General features: G+C 43.8%; 1 protein-coding gene across 3 annotated transcripts in view; it reads left to right on the forward strand.

Annotated features, from left to right (window-relative positions):
• USP44 (ubiquitin specific peptidase 44) overlaps positions 1 to 22,752 on the forward strand; it is a 63,256-nt gene that overhangs the window by 26,685 nt on the left and 13,819 nt on the right. For all 3 annotated transcript variants that reach the window (XM_033951729.1, XM_033951728.1, XM_033951730.1), the window contains 3 exons: positions 10,995 to 11,193; positions 19,951 to 20,059; positions 21,426 to 21,631. In XM_033951729.1, the coding sequence (XP_033807620.1) occupies positions 10,995 to 11,193; positions 19,951 to 20,059; positions 21,426 to 21,631 (514 nt within the window). The remainder of the gene's footprint in view (positions 1 to 10,994; positions 11,194 to 19,950; positions 20,060 to 21,425; positions 21,632 to 22,752) is intronic.

The raw sequence follows: 22,752 nt of genomic DNA on the forward strand, positions 1-22,752 counted from the left end.
CCACAGCGGCGACACCGGTCCTCCCGGCATCCAGCCGACCCCGTAAACGCTCCGCCCCGATTTCGGTGAGTGCCTCGTCATCGGCCTCCTCATCGCCGGGGCGTAGAGCAGCACCTATGGTACCGAAAAAGAAAAAAGCGGTACCGGTGCCTCCTCTGGACGACCGCATTGCGGCTATACTCCAAACTCAATTACAGGAGCAGCTACAGCAACAACTACAGCACCTGTTGCCAACAATATTGGCCTCGCTCCTTCCGGTACCGGACCGGCCCGAGCCTCGCACCATACCACCGGAGTCGACTCCATCGGTACCATTAAACACGTCCATGCCGGTGCTCGCGGCGGAACCCATCAACCCTCTTGTGCAACTACACTCTGATGCCGATCCTCTCCGACATCGGGACCGTCGCCAAGCCGACCGAGACCGGCACCGCTCCTCTTCCCCCGGTACCGTCTCCATGCGTTCTGGCAAATCTCTCTCTAAGACTCGCCACGCAGAACCATCCACACCACCGTCCCGTCCTATACACACCGACGTCAGGGACCCGGACCTCTGGGAAGAATCCCAACCCGGTACCGACGATGAGGCTTCTTCAACCGACGAGGAGCCCTCCACAATCGATACCGGTTCCAAGCCTGAACAATCCTCGTTCACCAAATTTCTTCGGGAAATGTCAGCGGCTCTCTCTATCCCATTAGAATCTGACTCTAAGAAGTCACAGGCTTTCTTAGATGCCCTAGACTTCGAGCAATCCCCCAAAGAATTCCTAAAGTTACCCGTCCACGACATCTTACGGGAAACTTTCTACAAGAATTGGGAGAACCCTCTCTCGGTACCGGGGGCCCCTAGAAAACTGGATAGTCTCTACAGGGTCATCCCTATCCCGGGGTTTGACAAACCCCAACTACCCCATGAATCTCTTCTTGTCGAATCCACCTTGAAGAAAACCCAGGGATCCAGTATTTATGCTTCTACCCCTCCTGGCAGAGAGGGCAAAACGATGGATAAATTTGGCAAGCGCCTTTATCAAAATTCAATGCTTGCAAACAGAGCCAATAATTACACCTTTCACTTCTCCTTCTACATGAAGCATTTGGTTCAACAACTCTCTTCATTACAAAAGTATCTTCCTGAACATAAGGTCCCTCTTTTCCAACAACACATTTCCAGTCTGCTCCAACTCCGCAAATTCATGGTGCGCTCTATTTATGATTCTTTCGAGCTCACCTCTCGAGCTTCGGCCATGGCGGTTGCCATGAGACGTCTGGCCTGGCTGAGAGTTTCCGACCTCGACGTTAACCACCAAGACCGCCTGGCTAACGCACCTTGTCTTGGTGATGAACTTTTCAGAGAGTCCCTAGACTCCACCACCCAGAAACTCTCTGCTCACGAGACCAGGTGGGATACTCTCATCAAACCGAAGAAGAAGACTCCGCCTGCTCGCCCCTATAGACAGCAGTCTTCATACCAACGCAGATTCTCAGCCAGACCTCTTCATCCACCTCCGCAACAACCTCGCCGACCTCGTCAGCAACAGCAAACTCAGGCTCGCTCCCAATCTCATCAACCTGCCAAGCCTCTCCCTCAGTCAAAACCTTCTAAGCCCTTTTGACTCCTTTCTCCAGGGCATAGCCAGTCTCTCACCAGCGTTAGCTCTTCCTCAACCTATTGGAGGACGCCTGCAACTTTTTCTCAGCCGTTGGGAGGTCATCACGTCAGACCAGTGGGTCCTTACCATCATTCGCCATGGCTACTCTCTCAACTTCCAGACTCTTCCACCAGACAATCCTCCCGTAGAGTCTGCTTCTCACTCCTCTCAAACCCTCCTCCTTCTCAAGGAGGTTCAATCCCTCCTTCTTCTCAATGCCATCGAAGAAGTCCCCCAAGACCAAAGGGGTCAGGGATTCTACTCCCGCTACTTCCTGGTACCCAAGAAGACAGGAGACCTACGTCCCATCCTCGATCTCAGGGACCTCAACAAGTGTCTGGTCAAGGAAAAGTTCAGAATGCTCTTCCTTGCCATGCTTTACCCTCTTCTCTCTCAACACGACTGGCTATGTTCCCTAGACCTCAAGGAGGCCTACACTCACATTCCAATCAATCAGACTTCACGTCGCTACCTCCGGTTTCAGATACAGCACCATCACTTATGAAGAGTCTCTGTATATGCTTTAAGAGAGGAATGTTTGAGCTCTCTAAATGTTCAGGCTGTTATGTTCTTGCTATTGGGTTGTTATTTTTTTTGCATTACTGTTCATTCAGTGATTTGCATTTATCTGAGCAGATCAGACACTTTATTTTGGGGAATTCCTCATATCCCTCCTCCTTTCTCTTCTTATAGGGCTGTCTCTAGCTTTGGTACGAACTGAAGGGGGCAACAGGGACCGGGGAGAAGGAGGAGGAGCTGAAAGCTGTGATTTACATCTTCTACAGAGTGCTCGTCAGTATGTGAGATAAGGTTCAGCATATCATTCCTATTTACTGGAAAAGATATTATCTCTTTTTCTTACTCTAGTAGATTGGTTAGACTCTTTATTACAAGATAGAAAGATCTTACTATTGTGCCATTGCACAAGAGATGCAAGAGCCAGGAGGGCCAGACTTCCAAACTTTTCTTTGAGGAATATTTGTAGCTGCTGTCTGAAAACAAGCAAGATTAGTCTAAGGCCTTTACTGTTTAAACAAATTTCTTGTATATGTGTTAATCAGACAAGCAGCCATGGTTTTGAATCTGGAGGCCAAGAGGCATTGGCAATCAAAAAGTGTTTTGGAGGTAGGAGCAGATCCCATACTTGGGAATCCATCCAGGGGAGAAAAGGCTATATTGTGCTCCTAGAAACATAAAAGCATGATGGCAAATGAAGGCCAAATGGCCCATCCAGTCTGCCTGCCTGCAGTAACCGCTGTCTTCTCTCCCTAAGAGATCCAAAGTGCCTGTCTTTTCTTGAATTTAGACACAGTCTTTGTCTTCACCATCTCCCTTAATTAATGAAACTATTCAATGAGAATAGGTTCATTCAAATAATGAAGGAGCTATATTTTCTTTCCCAAACTAGCTAAACTACAAAGGAAGAAGATGGAGCAACTGTTGCTTTCTTTTATCCCATCCCACCTGAGTCTCCTTTCTAAATGGAAGACTTGAGGCGAGGGGAGGAATCCTGGAGCTCGCAGCTTTGTGCTGTCTTTCATACTGCTAACCTCCATTTTTTTAACTTGGGCGTGAGATGTAGGTGAAAGGAGGTGCACCAAGGCTGAGATGAAGTGTAGTTGGTGAAAACAGAGCACTATATGGAGAGAGGGGGTAGGCAGAGAGCATGAAGAGGAGTACCCTGGTGAAGGATGTGTCTTGTCCCACACATTGTCCATAAGGAAAGAGAGAAAAACAGGGGAGGAGGGGAAATCAGTCAGTGCATTCTCAATGCAGTGATTTTTTAAATTCTCTTTCTCAAGTTCTACCCTTGAGTCTAGTTTTCAGAATTTCCACATCCTATATCAAAATCCTAGCTTGTTTCTGTCATAGGTCTCACAGTTTGTATCCTACAATTTTCCTTCTTGATGCCTTGGATTTTGATATTTTTCTAGTCCTGTTATATATTTAAGCTAGGGTGATGAAGTATGCTTAGCTTTTGGAGTTTTACCCAAAGTTAAATAAGTACAAATATTCTTTGAAACTTTGGTTGTGCTTATCTTTTTTGTTGTCAAATTTATTTGCGGATGCTACACATCTGTAATATGTTAGCCACACCTGTAGTTATATGGTTTGTATTGGTCATATTTCTTTCTGTTGGCAAGAACACATGTAAATCATCCTGTGTAGTAAACATAAAAAGGTAATTCATGGTCTGTCTTTCATCATAGTCCATTGGCCCAATAAGGAATGACCATATCACTTTGTCAACTCTGGAATGGGTATGGAAGCAACATATGACTTTCAGGTATAAGAAGCTACCCTGAAACTGGCTCCTATACGATGGGAGGGAGGGTACTGGGGGAAGGCAACCTAGAAAAAGACTTGGGGGTATTGGTGGACAAAACAATGAAGCCGGCGGCGCAATGTGCAGTGGCCTCAAAGAAGGCGAACAGAATGTTGGGCATTATCAAAAAGGGTATCACTACTAGAACGAAGGAAGTTATCCTACCACTGTATCGAGCGATGGTGCGCCCGCATCTGGAGTACTGCGTCCAATACTGGTCGCCGTACCTTAAGAAGGATATGGCGATACTTGAGAGGGTCCAGAGAAGAGCGACTAGGATGATGAAGGGCATGGAAAACCTTTCGTATGCTGAAAGGCTGGAGAAGCTAGGGCTCTTTACCCTGGAAAAGCAGAGACTTAGAGGGGACATGATAGACTTATAAAATCATGAAAGGCATAGAGAAGGTGGAGAGAAACAGATTCTTCAGACTAGCGGGGACAACAAAAACAAGCATTCAGAAAAACAGGCAACAAAAACAGGCATTCAGAAAAACTGAAAGGAGACAGATTCAAAACGAATGCTAGGAAGTTCTTCTTCACTCAGAGGGTGGTGGACACCTGGAATGCGCTCCCAGAAGAGGTGATAGGACAGAGTACAATATTGGGTTTCAAAAAGGGATTGGATGGCTTCCTGAAGGTGAAGGGGATTGAAGGATACAGATAGAGGGTAACTATACAGGACACTAAATGAATAGGGAATACATGATTTAGGTAATGGATCACTTACAGATCATGGACCTGGGGAGCCGCTGCGGGAGCACGATGGACCCCTGGTCTGACCCGGCAGAGGAAATGCTTATGTTCTTATGCTTATTTCGATTAGTTATTTAAAGTTAACCAGATATTTGGCCATTTGAATATATAGTCATTGGGGGGAGGGGGGAAGGAAGTGATTGCCTTTGTATAAGTCTTCCAGACCTCTTTTGGAGTACTGCGTACAATACTGGAAACCATACGTTTGAAATGGTCCAGAGGGAGGCTGCTAAAACCTTCTCAGTGATCTTCTTAGGAAAGCATATGGGGACACATTTAAGATCTAAATCTCTGTATGCTATAGGAAAGGCAAGGAAGTAGGTATATAACAGAAACATTTAAGCATCTCCAAGGTATAAATGCATATTGTAGGAGGCAGGCATCTATCAGAAGAAAAAAGGTTGTAGAATAACGAGTTGGGGGAAGGGGATGCAAGGGGTTAAAATAAAGAATAATTTCTTTATGAATGTGAAAAACAGCTTCCATTTGAGGCTAGAATGTTATTTAAATTTGGATGCATTTGTTTTTAGGTTTTATTTGGCTTAGCACCGGCTTACCTTGTTTCTCATTTTAGTTTTTTTATTTTTAAGAAAAATATCCGGTTGGTTTTATTTTCCTTCAGCAAATGCATGTCATTACAAAAAATTTTTGGATAGGACCCTAGCATTCCAAGCAGGATTAATGAATTCATGTTTGAATCTTCTTGTTTCTCCATTTCTTACTTACTATCAATTTCGAAAATATCTTGAAACTCATTTATTTAAACAATATAATATACATTATTGATTTTCATATTATCATGTAGTTATAATGTACTTTTTATCTGCACTTATTTTAGTTGATATTATGTTATCCTTATTCATTAGTTTTAATGCTTGTATTAGTTACTCTGATTTTATTATGCATGATGTTATTATTATGTTGTATGCTGAGTACCTAATTGTGTAAACCACTATGAACTGCTGGTTAGGCGTTCTATAAAAATAAATTATTATTATTATTATTCCCAATAGAGGTAGTAGATGAGGACAGTATCAACATTGAAGAAGATGGGTCGCGTACAGGGAATCTCAGGAAGATATTGTCGAGCTAATCAGGTGGTGTGGGTGGGCTACCCTGCTCTATATACTTCTGTGAATTAAGGACTTACCGGTACTTCCCTGGGGGAAGACAGATGAGACCCTCCTGATGCTGTTCTTCCCTAAATGTTTTTCCAAATTATTATTATTATTTTTTTCTTTTTTAAACAATTGTAATTTATCCCTGTCTTTCTTATGTATCACTAATCAATTATGAATAAAATTGCATGTTAATTGTTTCAAAATTGTATGTTAATTGTTTCAAAAGGTTTTATCTGTCCCCCAAATTATTATTATTGTTATACGCATTGAAAATACTTGATATTGCATTTACATCAAAATTTCAAGAAACTTGAAACTTGGAGGAGCATTGAGAAGCTACAATTTTAGGACCTAGAGAAACCAGAATTCTCACAGCTCTCGAGGGAGGTGGTAGAGAAGAAAACTGTGATGGAATTCAAAAAACCATGGGATGAACAGAGGATTGCTAATTAGAATATGAATGGGCTAACTTTCACGGTCTGAATCCTGCAAATGAGAAGGTTTTGATAGACTGTAGTGAACTTACGTCAATTCCAGTAGTTAGAAACAAAATTCAGTACCGTGTAGACTTCTAAGGTCTATGGCTCGGAAATAACAAAGAAAAAAGACATTTTAATTTAATCATGAAATTGTGATTACAGGGCAGACTAGAAGTACCATTGAGGTTTTTATTTGCCGTTAGTTACTATGTTACCTCTCCTGCCATAGCCAGGGTAAAGGAGATAGACTGGTTAAACAAGAATTGGGAGGGTTTGTTTATCTTCAGACAAGTATGTTTTAAGTGAGATAATAGGCAAGGGTAGAAAAATACTTAGAAGACTTTGGCACCAGTTTAAACTATTAGAAGCCAAGAATATTTTTTGCTCTTGTTTTTTTGTTGTTGTTTTGTGTGTGAGAGGGTGGTATTTTGTTCTTCACTCTCTCCCCATCAAGACAACAGGTTGGGACAAAATTTATACAATTTGAAAATGGGCTCTAGAGAAAAATTCCCTCCAAAATTTTAGCTTAATATATTTCTGTGAGAGAAACAGCTCCAACTTAAGCTACCATTGAAAGGTGTGAGAAATTCCTTCTATGCACAAATTTTAGAAATGCCTCTCATGGCCACAACTCCTTTTAAGATGCATGCCCTGGGATTTGGGCACACATTGTTATAGAATAGCACATGGCAAGATGTGTGCACCAATCCAAATTAGTGGCAATTAGCAGCTAATTATTGGGACTAATTGGCTTGTGAGCTGGTTTAGTTGGTCACACAATGTTGGGTGCCATTTATAGAATCCAGCTAGTGGCTGAACCATGGAATTTGATACTGATGCTGGATGTACAGCTTCATAGTGGTAGAGAAATATAGCAGTGCCTGTTGCCTTGGATAGAAATTTCACCTACCTCCAGCCATCCCCAATGGAATCTAGCCCATTCCCACCTCTACCCGTTGAGATTCATTCCATTTCATCCCCACAGTTAATTTCCTGCATCCCCAACCATACCTGCAGATGTCAACGCTTTTACTCATAGCCCTCCATTTCTTCCTGATACCAAGCAGCCTCCTGCACTTTTTGAGTGATATTCACTATTCAACCATTGAGTGTTCCAAGCCTCAGTCTGGTGTACCAGCTGCCTTTCTAGGCATTGCAAGTCTCATTCAGGCGCTCCATTTGCCTTGCTCAGTACATTCCAAGCCACCTGGCATCTCCAGAAGTTTTTACTATGGGAAACCTGCAGCAACCTCCTCTGTTTGTCAGTGGCACCCTGTGGGTAAACTGTAAAATTCATCTTTTCACAAGTGGCATCTTATGGTCTGACAGATTATCAAACTTGGTTTCATTTTATTATTCTTTGCAATTCATCAAGAATGTTTGGGTACTATTCCATTCAAACCCCAGCCTCTCCTCCCTCCCCCACACATATGCATGCTTGTACCCTCTTTTACATAACATAACATTGTGCTTATTGATTGCGTAACCAGAAGTTCAACGTAGTTTACAAAAAGTTATAAAAATAAGCATATTACATAAAATAAGATGGTTAGTTAATCAGTTAAATATTTAGAAAAGAGATAGGTCTTCATTTGTTTTCTAAAATGTCTATAAGAACGGGTTGTAAGCAATAATATTCGAAATTCATTGTCATGAAGAGCTGCCTGAGATGCCAAAGTATGATTAAGAAGTTTCTTACTCTGGACAGATGGAAAATTAAACAAAGGATGAGTTCTTCTACTGTGTCTGTATGAAGCCAAAGAAAATCTATTGACTAGGTAAGAAGGAGCTATACCATAAACAGCCTTATTTAAACAACACCCGAGCTTCCTTAGGCAACCAATGCAATTCACAATAAAAGGGTGTGACATGATCATATTTCTTCAGGAGCCTATTCCACACATCTACCACCCTTTCTGTAAAAAAGTATTTTCTTAGATTACTCCTGAGCCTATCACCTCTTAACTTCAACTTATGCTCTCTCAATCTGGAGCTTCCTTTTAAATGAAAGAGACTTGCCTCATGCACATTTATGCCATGTAGGTATTTAAATGTCTCTATTATATCTCCCCACTCCCACCTTTCCTCTAAAATGCACATATTGAGATCTTTAAGTCTGTCTCCATATACCTTATGACAAAGACTACTGACCATTTTAGTAGCCTTCCTCTGGACCGACTCCATCCTTTTAATATCTTCTTGAAGGTGCGGCCTCCAGAATTGCACACAATATTCTAAATGAGGTCTCACCAGAGTCTTATACAGGGGCATCAATACCTCCTTTTTCCTACTGGCCATACCTCTCCCTATGCATCCTAGCATCCTTCTAGCTTTCGCCGTCACCTTTTCGACCTGTTTTACTCCTGCCTTTCTCTCTCTAGTACTTTTGTACTCCCTAACCATCTTCGTTGCTCTCCCTTTGACTTCTTTGTCCTCAGCCTTCCCTCTAGCCTTTGCTTTACATTTTTTTCAGCTTTCTCTGTAATTAAATTTTGGTTTGAGCACAATGCAAATGTTCTTGAGCTTGAATGTTCTGGTTACAAGTCATGTCAATCTTGATTTTAGATTCTGTGAGATCTTGAGCTTGGCAATGAGAATTTAAGAGGTGCTGATGATTAACTAAAGGGACTCTTGCATGTTTAGTTGCCTAGAAGGTAGGCACACAATGAAGGAAGATGGCAAACAGTCATAGATAAGGAGTAGTGCTGCCCGATTCATTGATTCAAATCAATTCACTTTGGTGAATCGATTCATTGGCCAAAAAAATCAGACTCACCGATTCAGCGTAAAACATCCCTCCATGGTGAGACCTGACATATCTCCAGGTCTCCTAAAGCAACAGTAGCAGTGACTGGTCAGCAGAGGCAGCACTCTGAATGGGCTGCTCATGGCCTCCCCTTCTGTGGCCATCCCTCTGCTGCATCACTGATGACATGGTAGAGGGAAGCCCTGGCGGGGCAGGCCGGCCACTGCCACTCTGCTGCTGCTTTGGGAGGCCCAGAGGAATGTCAAGTCTCACGGTGGGAGGGTTGGTGGGGTGCTGCTGCACAGGGGGATGTGGGGAGGGATGGAAAGCTGCTGCACGGGCAGATGGGTGGGAGGGATGGAAAACTACTACAAAGGGGGATAGGAGGGAGGGGGGGATAGAAAGCTGCTCAGGGGGAATGGGAGGGGAGAAAAGATGCTGCATATGGGGGAGAGGCAGAATTGTTGGGGTGGAGGAGAGGAAGGGAGAGATGAAACAAAGAGGTAGAAAGGAGTGGGAGGGAGACAATCTGCATATGGTGGAGGGGAGGGAGACATGCATGGAGAAGAGAGAGTGAGAAATGTTGGACATAGGGTGGAGGACAGGGAGAATTCTATCACAGTTTTCCTCTCTACCACCTCCCTCGAGAGCTGTGAGAATTGTGGTTTTTCTAGGTCCTAAAATTGTAGCTTCTCAATGCTCCTCCAAGAGGGTCTCATCTATCTTCCCCCAGGGAAGTAAGTCCTTAATTCACAAATGTTTCACATGATAATGGAGGGTAGAAAGGGAAAGATGCTGCTTGGAGGGGAATAGAGAGGTTTGACCCAGGGTACAAGGCAGAGAGAGAGAGATGGTAGACGGTGGGAAAGAAACAAATGTTGAATATAGCAAAGGAAGGTAGAAAAAAATTATGTTATTTTCTATTTATGATTGAAATGTGGATCCTGCCAGAGCTGGTGTTAGACAGTGAGCATGGAGGAGTGTGTGGCACAGTGGTTGAAGCTACAACCTCAGCACCCTGGGGTTGTGGGTTCAAACCCCATGCTGCTCCTTGTGACCCTGTGCTAGTCACTTAATCCTCCATAGCCCCAGGTACGGTAGATAGATTGTGAGCCCGCCGGGACAGAGAGGGAAAATGCTTGAGTACCTGATTGTAAAACCGCTTAGATAACCTTGATAGGCGGTATATAAAATCCTAATAAAACTTGAAACTTGAACATGACAGAGAGAGGAAAAGTCTTTTTTGTTTATTTATACCATAGCTCTGGTATGGGGTTGGAGAGAGCAAAGGCGGTTGGAGTGGGGTGGGTGGAAAGGCTACAAAATAAACCCGCCATTGGGTGGGAAAATCGAATTGAAAACTCGATTCAATAGGCCGAATCAAATTGAAAAAAATTTTCCCTGAATCGAGCAGCGCTAGTAAAGATTGGTGGCCTACAGGCTGGCTGGAAGGTGCTTGGGATTTTTTCACATTTGATAAGGCTGTGATATAAGTTCTAAAAATAAGTTTTTTCCCCCCCGCAGTTCACAGCTAAGGAAAGAAAAAGCAAAAACAATCAGTGTTCAGGACAACATTCATCTTCTAAAAGATATTGAAGCAGAAGTTTGTTGATCATCCCAAAATGTTTTCACAAATAAATCAGGTTATTGTGATTCTCATTAGTTGAGCAAACTAGGAAATTAATCTATCTATTCCAGAATAATATGTTATGCTCTGAGTGCATTGTCAAATGCATAAAGCTTTGAGTGAACTGTTGGCTAAAACTTGATTGTAATAAATGTTCTTCCGCATAGGGGTTGTTATTCTACTGTAGCAGATAAAATACTAAAGTTCACTAGTATATGTAAAGTAGCGCTTGGAATGTTTGTATACTTGAACTATTTCACTGGAACAACTTAACTGAATTGTTTGTTCTGCAGGTTACATGTCTTGCTTGTGACAATAAATCTAATACAATAGAACCCTTCTGGGACCTGTCACTAGAATTTCCTGAGAGATACCACTTCAGCGGGAGGGAGACTGCTTCCCATCATCCATGCTTATTGACGGAAATTTTGGCCAAGTTCACAGAGACTGAGGCTTTGGAAGGAAAGATTTATGCATGCGAGCAGTGCAACAGTGAGTAAAGGCAGTATGTACCCAGAGATGTCTGTTCTGCACACAAAACTTGAACTCTTCAAACAGGCTATTGAGAGAAAGCCACTAAGCTAAGGGGCAACTGTAAATATGTATAATTTGATAACTTTATGTAGCATGTATAATACTTAACTCTTCCTGGATATATAAGACAGCAAATAAACTTGAGTAGTTTCAAGAAACTGTTAAAAAAAAAAACATCTTTTTTGTAAGATGAAATATGGGACCTGAACGATATGTACCTAGGTTAGGTGCTGGTAGCCTTTTGAGATTTTTAAGAGGTTAGACATTATGTTTGTATTTTGTTGTGACCTGCTTTGGGACAGGCGGGATGCAATTAAATAAACTAAATTAAACTATACAAAATTCTATGTGACAAAATGATGCCTGTGACCCGCTTAGAACTCTAATTAATGAGGATTTGGCAGGACATACTTGTAACATAACAAGCTCCGTCTCTGGCCATATTCAAATCTAGGTTAAAAGCCCACTTTTTGAGTTTGGTTTTAACTCCTAGTTCCTAGTCACTTCTTCAGTACCCATGTCTATTTTGTTATTCCCAAATCCCTTATATGTCCTGTTTCTATCTCAATTAGATTGTAAGCTCTGTCAAGCAGAGACCGTCTCTTACGTGTTTAGTGTACAGCGCTGCGTGTGTCTAATAGCACTGTAGAAATAATAAGTAGTAGTAGAATCACATGCATTTCTAGTGCAAAGAGTACAGTAGTCATGACAAGTGGGTTTCTTCCCTTCATCCACGAGGATTGTCTACATTTTCCAACTCTGCTTCCTTGTGTCACTGGGCAATGCCTCAGCGCCTCAGTTTTTCCTTCTACAAGCGAGAAGAGAAGGTGTCTTTTTTTCTGCTCTGCATTTGTTTTATTATTTTTGGATTTCTATCTGACTTTTGAGGCTTCCTGGTGGTACAGAGGTTCCCAGAATTTCTGGAACAGCTCTGCCTGGGAGAAGGTTTTTGGATCAGAGGGTTGCAGCTGGATTGGGGGGAAGGGGGCAACCCTTTTGCAGAGCACCTACCTAGTTGGCCTGCACTAATTCTACTCCTGGTGAAATTCTGCACAAATATTTTAAAATTCTGCAACGTGTAGGGTTTTGCATAGAATTCTCCTATTCAGAGGCCTGAAATTCCTTCCTGCCTTCTCCTTTCTCAGGTTCCAGCCTCCTCAGTTTCTTTTCTCAAGCCAGCTTCTGTCTCCCTTTGAATCCCACCCCTCTCTCACTTACACCCTGAATCTCCTCCTTCGCCCCAATAGTCTGGCATCACTCTCTCCCTCTCTTCACTGGTCTTGGTCACTCTCTTTTCCTTCCTCTAGCATCCTCCCATCCCCACTTGCAGGTCCATTTCTCTCCCTCTCTAGTCAAGCATCTCTTTCTTCTCAGCCCCCTTTCTGGCCTGGGTTTCCTTCTCACCCCCTTTCCCCTCTGCTTACAGGTCCAGCATCCATGTCCCCTCCTCTTCCTTCCCCCCTACTTGCAGTCCAAGATCCATGTCCCCTCCTCTCCCCCACACTTCCCTTTTCCCACTTGGAGTCCAGGATCCATGTCCCCTCCTCTTCCCCTTCACACTTGCATCCAGGATCCATGTACCTTCCTCTCCTTCCCCCCCCAAAAAAAATATATATTATGGTCTAGCATCCATGTCCTCATCTCCTCCTCCTCCCCAACATGGGTCTGGCCTCTCTCCCTCTGACCAACACTCCCGAAAGATCAAAAATAACTACGGGCCTCCCAGAGCAGCAGCCAGCCGGCAGAAGCAGTGCTGTGAATGGGCTGCTTGCGGCCGGCCGGCCGGTCTCACCAGGGCCTTTTCTCTACCGTTTCATTTGACTAAAGGAAGTAATGCAACAGAGGAAAGCCCTGGCGGGGCTGGCCGCAAGCAGCCTATTCATAGTGCTGCCTCTGCTGCTACTGCTCTGGGAGGCCTGCATGTATGTCTGATCTCACAAAATGGGGGGAGGGGGGAGTGTCTGTCATAGGGAGAGAGGCCAGACCTGTGTGGGGGGAACAGAGACAGGAGCAGAATTCCGCCAGGAGTATAATTCGTAGGGCAGCTTAGGGACGTTCCTCTGGGAGCTTGGCTCATCCCTGATTTATCAGGTGCTTGAGCGCAGGCTGAATGGCGCCGTGTTGGTCCAGAAAATCTTATGGCCAGTGTGGCAGATCATACGTCATTGCCAGACAGTAGATGGTGTGCCCCATGAGGGTCAAACCATGGTTCCTTTTGTGGCTACAGGCAGTCTTGCCATGTAGCAATGGGTTCCTCTGCTCGGAGATCTAGACAAAGGTTTGGGGGCTCCAGAAAACCTCAGGCCCCATTCTGCAGCTATTACCAAGAAGTCCCTGAATAGAAGGAAGACTCTCAGAGTACAAGGAGGCCTGGGCAAAGATCTGTTCAGAAAAATGGGTGCTGGACGTAATTTGAGAGGGCTATAAGCTTGAATTTTTCACTCTTTGCAATTTCTTTGTAAACTCTCCAGCAGGAAGACTGGAGACAGCAAAGTCAGAGCAACAGTAAAATGGCTTCTGAAGCTCTTGGCCATGGAGTCAGTACCAGGCACAGAATTGGGCTTGGGCAGATATTTGATGCATTTTATTGTGCCCAAGAAAGACTTGGATGATTGGAGGCCCATCCTGGATCTGAAGTCTGTCAATGTGGTACTAAAGGTACTCAGATTCCAAATGGAGACTGTGCATTCGGTGCTAGCCTCAGTGGCTCTGGGAGAATTTCTGGCCTCACTGGATTTGATGGAGGCCTACTTACATAATCCCATTTTCCAGGAACACAGAAAGTTTCTCATTTCAGCACTCCCTTTCAAGTTAAGCACGACCCTTTGCACCTTTACAAAGGTGATGGTGAAAGGACACAGTCTTGGTATTACTGGACGTGAGGAGAGTTCTTCTCCATTATCTTGCTCTTTCTTGTTCATGCATTAATGTTGTCATTAATGCATGCTTTTTTGGATGCCCTTGATTTTGATCAGCCCCCAAAGGAATTTTTGAAACTTCCCCTTCATGACATCTTGAGGGAAACTTTCTATAAGAATTTAGAGACTCCTTTAACTGTCCCAGGGGCCCCACGTAAACTGGATTCTCTATATAAAGTAATTCCCATTCCTGGGTTCGACAAACCTCAACTTCCACATGAATCCTTATTTGTCGAATCCACCCTTAAAAAGACTTCAGGAGCCAGTGTATATGCATCTGTCCCTCCTGGCAGAGAAGGAAGGGCCATGGATAAATTTGGTAAGAGGCTCTACCAAAATGCTATGTTAGCAAATAGGGCTAGTAATTATGCTTTTCATTTTTCTTTTTATTTAAAGCATCTCCTTACCACCATGGCTTCTTTCGAAAAATATCTTCCTTCACGAAAGCATCCCGCTTTTCACGCATGCTTGTCGTCTCTTCTACAATTACGTAAGTTTATGGTGAGATCCATATATGACACCTTTGAACTAACATCCAGAGCGACAGCAATGTCAGTAGCTATGCGTCGTTTGGCCTGGCTTCGGGTATCCGAGCTTGATGTTAACCATCAAGATCGGTTAGCCAATGCCCCATGCCTAGGGGATGAGCTCTTTGGGGATTCCATGGACTCAACCACACAAAAGCTCTCTGCTCATGAGACGCGCTGGGATACCCTGCTCAAGAATAAAAAGAAGCCTCCTCCGCCAAGACCATACAGGCAGCAATCGGCCTATCAACGCCGCTTCACAGCTCGTCCATTGACTACCACTGCTCAGCAACCTAGGCGTCAGAGGCAACAACAACGTCAGCCTCCCAGACAACAGCAGCAGCAACAAGCTGTAAAACAACCTCCTCAGCAGAAGTCACAGCCCTTTTGACTTCATTCTCCACAGTATAGCCAGTATCCCTATTCCTGCTCTCCTGCCTCAGCCTATAGGAGGTCGACTTTCTCTGTTCCTCAGCCGGTGGGAAGTAATCACATCGGACCAATGGGTCCTCAACATCATCCGCCACGGCTACTCTCTCAACTTTCAGACTCTTCCGCCTCAAAGCCTGCCAAAAGAGTCTGCTTTGAACAGTCCTCAATCGGCCCTCCTTATTCAGGAGGTCCAATCCCTCCTCCTTCTGAACGCTATAGAGGAAGTTCCTCTAGATCAAAAGGGGCAGGGATTCTACTCCCGTTACTTTCTAGTTCCCAAAAAGACAGGAGATCTCAGACCCATCCTGGATCTTCGCGATCTCAACATTCATCTAGTAAAAGAAAAATTCAAGATGCTTTCTTTAGCCATCCTTTATCCCCTCCTAAATCAAAACGACTGGCTATGCTCCCTCGATCTCAAAGAGGCTTACACTCACATACCGATCAATGTAACCTCAAGACCATATCTCCGATTCATGATCAATCATTGTCATTACCAGTACAAGGTACTGCCCTTCGGTCTTGCCTCTTCTCCAAGGGTATTCACCAAATGTCTCATTGTGGTAGCGGCATTTCTACGCTCTCACCACCTGCATGTATTCCCTTACCTGGACGATTGGTTGATCAAAGACACTTCCGCTCAAGCAGTCCTTCTGGCCACCAACCAAACCATCCAGTTTCTACAACTTCTGGGATTCGAGATCAATCTACCCAAATCTCATATCATTCCCACTCAGAGGCTTCAATTCATTGGAGCGATCCTGGATACACTCCTCATGAGAGCTTTCCTACCATCCAATCGTCTCCAGACTCTTCAGTCTCTATGTCACCAGGTGCTTCCTCTGCCGTCCATCTCAGCAAGACAAATGATGGTACTCTTGGGGCACATGGCATCCACAGTTCATGTCACACCTCATGCCCGTCTTCACCTGCGCACTCCTCAATGGACCCTTGCTACCCAGTGGTCCCAAGCGTCGGATCCTTGCTCACGACACATATCTGTGACATCATCTCTTCGTCAGTCTCTTCAATGGTGGTTGGTATCCTCAAATCTATCCAGAGGTCTTCTGTTCCATCAGCCTCCTCATCAACTAGTCATCACCACCGACGCCTCTCTGTACGCATGGGGAGCTCACTTGAACGAGTTCCAGACTCAAGGTCTTTGGTCAGCCCAGGAAAGGAAGCATCAAATAAATTTCCTGGAACTCAGAGCGATGTTTTACGCCCTCAAGGCCTTCCAACACCTTCTCTTTCCTCAGGTCCTTCTGTTGTGCACAGACAATCAGGTTGCGATGTACTACATCAACAAACAGGGTGGGACAGGCTCTCACCTTTTATGCCAGGAAGCCCAGAAGATCTGGACTTGGGCCATAGATCACCATCTCTTCCTGAAAGCTATATACATTCAGGGAAAACAGAATTCCTTAGCGGACAAACTCAGCAGAATTCTCCAACCTCACGAGTGGACACTCGATCCAGTAACTCTGCAGTCTATCTTCAATCAATGGGGCACTCCTCAGATAGACCTCTTTGCAGCTCCTCACAATCATCAGCTGCCCCTTTTCTGCTCCAGACTTTACTCTCCACACCGTCTAACAGCAGATGCTTTTCTCCTCGACTGGTCGAATCTGTTCCTGTACGCCTTCCCTCCTCTGCCTCTCATGTTGAGAACCTTGTTCAAGCTCAAGAGGGAACGAGCCACCATGATTCTGATTGCTCCGAGGTGGCCCAGGCAACATTGGTTCTCCCTTCTACTTCAACTCAGTTCCAGGGAACCTTTTCTTCTTCCTCTGTTTCCTTCTCTGCTTACGCAACAGCAGGGAACCCTTCTGCATCCCAACCTCCAGTCTCTACACCTGATGGCTTGGTATCTCTCGGGCTGAACTCGACTGATACTCTTTTGTCTCAGCCCGTTCGTTCCATTCTGGATGCCTCCAGGAAACCAGCCACTCTACAATGTTACCATCAAAAGTGGACGAGATTTTCTTCCTGGTGTCTTCTTCATCATCTTGATCCCACTTCCCTAGCAGTGGAGACGTTGTTGGATTATCTTCTTTCTTTGTCTGACTCTGGCCTGAAGTCCTCTTCCATCAGGGTCCACCTCAGTGCCATTTCAGCTTTTCATGAGCCAGTCCATGGAAAACTTCTTTCAGCTCATCCCCTGGTGTCCAGGTTCATGCGTGGGCTTTTCAATGTGAAACCACCTCTTAAAGCCCCTCCGGTTATCTGGGATCTCAATGTGGTTCTTTCAGCTTTAATGAAACCTCCATTTGAGCCTTTAGCTACGTCTCCTTTCAAATTTCTCACTTGGAAGGTTCTTTTCCTTATTGCTCTTACCTCTGCCAGGAGAGTCAGTGAGCTTCATGCACTGGTTGCAGATCCACCTTTTACGGTTTTTCACCATGACAAGGTGGTTCTGCGTACACATCCAAAGTTTCTCCCCAAGGTTGTTTCTGAATTTCATCTCAACCAATCCATTGTTCTACCTGTTTTCTTTCCAAAACCTCATTCTCATTCTGGGGAACAAGCTCTGCATACTTTGGATTGTAAAAGGGCTCTTGCTTACTATCTGGAGCGTACGAAACCCCACAGATCAGTTCCCCAGCTTTTTCTGTCCTTTGATCCGAATAAATTGGGACGTCCTGTTTCGAAACGTACATTGTCTACTTGGCTAGCAGCGTGCATTTCATTCTGTTATGCTCAGACCGGACTGACACTGGAAGGTTCTGTCACGGCCCATAGAGTCAGAGCAATGGCAGCATCTGTAGCTTTCCTCCGCTCCACTCCTATTGAGGAAATCTGCAAAGCTGCTACTTGGTCCTCAGTTCACACTTTTACATCTCATTATTGTCTGGATGCATTCTCCAGAAGGGATGGTCACTTCGGCCAATCTGTTTTACAAAATTTGTTTTCTTAATGGCCAACCTTCCCTCCATCCCTCTTTTTGTTAGCTTGGAGGTCACCCATCAGTCAAGAATATGCTGCCTGCTTGTCCTGGGATAAAGCACAGTTACTTACCGTAACAGGTGTTATCCAGGGACAGCAGGCAGATATTCTTGCGTCCCACCCACCTCCCCGGGTTGGCTTCTTAGCTGGCTTATACTAACTGAGGGACCGCGCGCCTCTGTCGGGCGGGAAGGCACTCGCGCGTGCGCGGTGCGGCCGAGCTAGAACTTTCTAAAAAGTTCTTAGAGTGCAATCACTCTAAAATTGTCCGTACCGGGGCTCCGTCGGTGCCGTCACCCATCAGTCAAGAATATCTGCCTGCTGTCCCTGGATAACACCTGTTACGGTAAGTAACTGTGCTGTCTTGGTATTACTGGACGTGAGGAGAGTTCTTCTCCATTATCTTGCTCTTTCTTGTTCATGCATTAATGTTGTCATTTTGCGGTAATCAGCTAACCAGTTAGAGTGTGATAATGCTGACGCACTAACTGATTACTGCTACAACTACCACTAATCATTTCTGTAGCGCTAGTAGATATAGGCAACACTGTACATCAAAACACAGAAGAGACAGCCCCTGCTCAAAAAAAGCTTACAATCTAGTCAAGACAGACAAACTGGACAAGAAAGTGCTCAGGTAGGGGACTTACAGAGGGAATAAGACAAGGCAGATACTTAGATGGTAGGGGAGTTAACAGAGGGAATGATAAGACAGATATTGGTGCTTAGAAGGTGGGTTGGAGTTTGGAATTGTAAGAATCTTCAAAGAAGTGGGCTTTGAGTCTGGATCTGAAAAGAGCAGAAATACCTGCTCTCTACCCCAGACATGCCCCTCCAAAAAAAATTTTTAAAAATCTTTTTTTTTTTTTTAGATTCAGCATATATTTTTATTGTTTTATCAATGGAATGAACACTATGTCATCTATTCTATTGTGCTAATGTTCATAATTATTGGAATGCTATTTTGGATAAAATGTCTACTATATTTGCCTTACTCCAAAAATATACACATGTCTTATGAAATGGTTGTTCTACACTCATCATCCTCTGATTTAAAAATGTCTATTGCTCATAATAAACTCGCTATTATTATGGTTGCAATAGCCACCCACCCATGTGAACATTTGTAGCTTAATGCATCTGAATGGTGGAATTATTTATGTTCAGTAAGAAAGCATGAAGAAATTATTAGCTCAAAAAAATCACAACTTGTTACAATTTTAAAATCACAACTTGTTACAATTTTGGAAGACATGGGCACTTCTTGACTCTTTTTGTAATATCTGAAGATACTGGGAGGGAGTATGTTTTTATCTCTCTAGTGGTTATTTTGTCTGTTTGGGCACCTTTTTAACAGCTGTTATTGAAACAGGTCCAGCCAAAAATATCCTGTGTTTTTGCCCTGGACGTTTCTGCGATAATGGAACACTGGAATAAATTTTCACATCATAAATCTACCCTAGTTCTGCTCAACAAGTGCCTCCAACATGCCTGGTTGAGATTTAGGACTCCTTTTACTAAGCTGCGTTAGGGCTTTAACGTGCAGAATAGCACACGCTACAATGCCGCGCGTGCTAGACGCTAACGCCAGCATTGAGCTGGCGTTAGTTCTAGCCGCGTAGCGCAGGGTTAATGCGCGCTAATCTGTTGCATGCGCACAAAACACTAGTACACCTTAGTAAGAGGAGCCCTTAGACATGTTAAAATGATGAATTTTGAAAATAGCAACTTGGACATCTTTGTGGAAAAAAATCCATCAACCGCTTTATGTATTTTTTGGGGACATAATATAGCAGTACTACTTATCTCCATGGCACTGTTTATGGATATAGTTTAATTACGTTGCTTGACTAGTCGGTATCTAATCACTATATTCCTTTTTTTTATCCCAGCAAAACGTAGGAAGTTTTCAGCCAAACCAGTTATTCTTACAGAAGCTCAGAAACAGCTTATGGTGTGTCAGCTACCTCAAGTACTGAGGCTTCACCTTAAGCGCTTCAGGTAAGGAGCCAATACAAAGACTTACCCCCTCTTCTATTAAACTGCACTAGCAGTTTGTAGCGCAGAGAGTCACGCTGAATGGCCTGCGCTGCTTCCGACGCTTATAGGAACTCTCGGGAGCAGCGCGGGCCATTCAGCGCGGCTCACCATGCTAAAAACTGCTATCGCAGTTTCGTAGAAGAGAGGGGTTCAATCAGTGGTAACCTGAATGAGTATATAGTCTTTCATTCCCACTGGACCCTTCATTATGTAGCTATCGGTATTCCAGACTTCCTCATGTGTTATTTTTAATACTCCTGTTTGAGAAGTGCTGTATCAGGTTGTCAGAAAGTATCTTCCCAGCATTGTGTTTAAGGTGGAGTAAAGTCAACTCAGCATAATACTATCTACCTGAAAGACAGGGATTTCCCCTGCACACAGCTCCTGTTGGATTGGTGGTCTAGTGGAAAAAAGCTGTATCAAGCATTGCACTACATTCTGTACAGGATAGTATCGTTAATTAAATGTATTCATTTCAATATTTATATTCCACTCTATCGACAACTTTACATACACAATTCTAAACATCACAATTTAAATGTCACGTTCCATGTTACTGGACAAACAAAATAAAGTAAAATTTAATAAAATCAAAATTAAATTACAATCAAAATATTGATCTCTTCTTATTTATATCAATATCTTAACATTCCCATTTCTCATATTTTCCTATCAGCTCTCAGTAAGACTCAGGATTCTCAACAGTCCATCAGTCAATTATGGTGTGTGTTGAGGGATGTTTTATTTGTTTTGGCTTGCATTGTGTTACCTGCTGTGACAGTGCAGGTGACCTCACTATCTGGCACTGCAGGTAATGTGGTGCCAAGCAATGGCATAATAAGGGGGGGGGGGCAGGGGAAGCAGTGCGCCCTGGGCATTGACTTGGCAGGGATTACATCTCTCCTCCACTCTCCCCCCCCTCCTGGTGTGGGGGGATCTCTTAAATGCATTTCACCCCAACAGACTTCTAGTCATCACCAGAAGCAAGCAGGGTCTCCTCCCCACTGCTCACACTAGCCTCAGCCCTCTCTCTGACTAGAGAATGACACGGGGAAAAAATTGTGCCCATTCCCACCCCGTCCCCACGCCATCCCCGCAAACCATTTGATCCCACCTGCACAAGCCTCAAATAGTTATGATTTTATACTGAACTTATTTTATTTAGCAGTCTTTTAGTAGTATACAGGAAATATTGTATCTAATATAAAAAAGCATTTTTAAAAAATTATTGTTTATCAGTAATAATAATACGAGTGTATCACACTTGAATATGAATTGGCTTGGATGAAGACACAATTTTTTTTTAACTCTCTCCTTAATATTACAGGTGGTCAGGACGTAACCATCGTGAGAAGATTGGCGTGCATGTCAGTTTTGACCAGATACTCAATATGGAACCCTACTGTTGTAGAGAATCCACTGGTTTGCTGAAGCCCAAGTGTTTCATGTATGAACTGTCTGCTGTAGTGATGCATCATGGGAAGGGCTTCGGCTCCGGGCATTATACTGCCTACTGTTACAACCCAGGGGGAGGTATGGATGTGCTAACGTTCTTTGATATTTTCATTTAAAGCATGTTTCTTTGATAAGTTGCCAAAGTGTGGTCACTGTTTATTGGTACAGAAAATAAATGAGACTGCTTTACACACTGACAAAATACTTAACAGAGCAACCAAGATGATAAAAGGGATGGAACTCCTCTCGTATGAGGAAAGACTAAAAAAGTTAGGGCTCTTCAGGTTGGAAAAGAGACGGCTGAGGGGAGATATGATTGAAATCTACAAAATCCCGAGTGGAGTAGAATGGGTACAAGTGAATCGATTTTTCACTCCATCAGAAATTACAAAGACGATGAAGTTACTTTTAAAACCAATAGAAGGAAAAAATTTTTCACTCAGAGAATAGTTAAGCTCTGGAACGCGTTACCAGGGGTTGTGGTAAGAGCGGATAGCGTAGCTGGTTTTAAGAAAAGTTTGGACAGTTTCCTGGAGGAAAAGTCCATAGTTTGTTATTGAGAAAGACATGGGAGAAGCCACTGCTTACCCTGGATTGGTAGTATGGAATGTTGCTACTCCTTGGGTTTTGGCCAGGTACTAGGGACCTGGATTAGCCACCGTGAGAATGCGCTACTGGGCTTGATGGACCATTGGTCTGACCCAGTAAGGCTAATCTTATGATCTTATGCTAACCGTGAGTAAAAGCTCCTTTTAAGATGTGTGTGCAAAGGATTTGTTTACTAGTACCAACCAGACCCATGACTATAGATTATGGAATGCTGTTTGTGTGGCCAGTGGGAAAGCACCACAGTTTGAGGCTACACAACAATTTTGACCTAGCTTTTGATGCAGATTTAGGGCTTGATTCTATAAATGGAGCCTAAAATGCAGTTACTGATTAGAGTGGTGCAATGCTATACAAGATAGGCACATTTTATAGAATCTCACCTAGCGTTGCCTAAAGTGGTTTTAGATGTCTTAACCTTAGGCGTGCACCATATTTATGCCAGGGTTTTCTTGGCCTAAATACCAGTGCCTAAGTCCAAAACAGGTGCCTACAAGTAAAACATGCCCACCATCCACCCCCTAACCACACCTATTTTCTGGTAGGCGCCTACCATCCAATTAAATGCAATTAACATCCATTACAAGTTAATT

The sequence above is a fragment of the Geotrypetes seraphini genome, chromosome 7 (genome assembly GCF_902459505.1).
Source record: "Geotrypetes seraphini chromosome 7, aGeoSer1.1, whole genome shotgun sequence".
Lineage (NCBI taxonomy): Eukaryota > Metazoa > Chordata > Amphibia > Gymnophiona > Dermophiidae > Geotrypetes > Geotrypetes seraphini.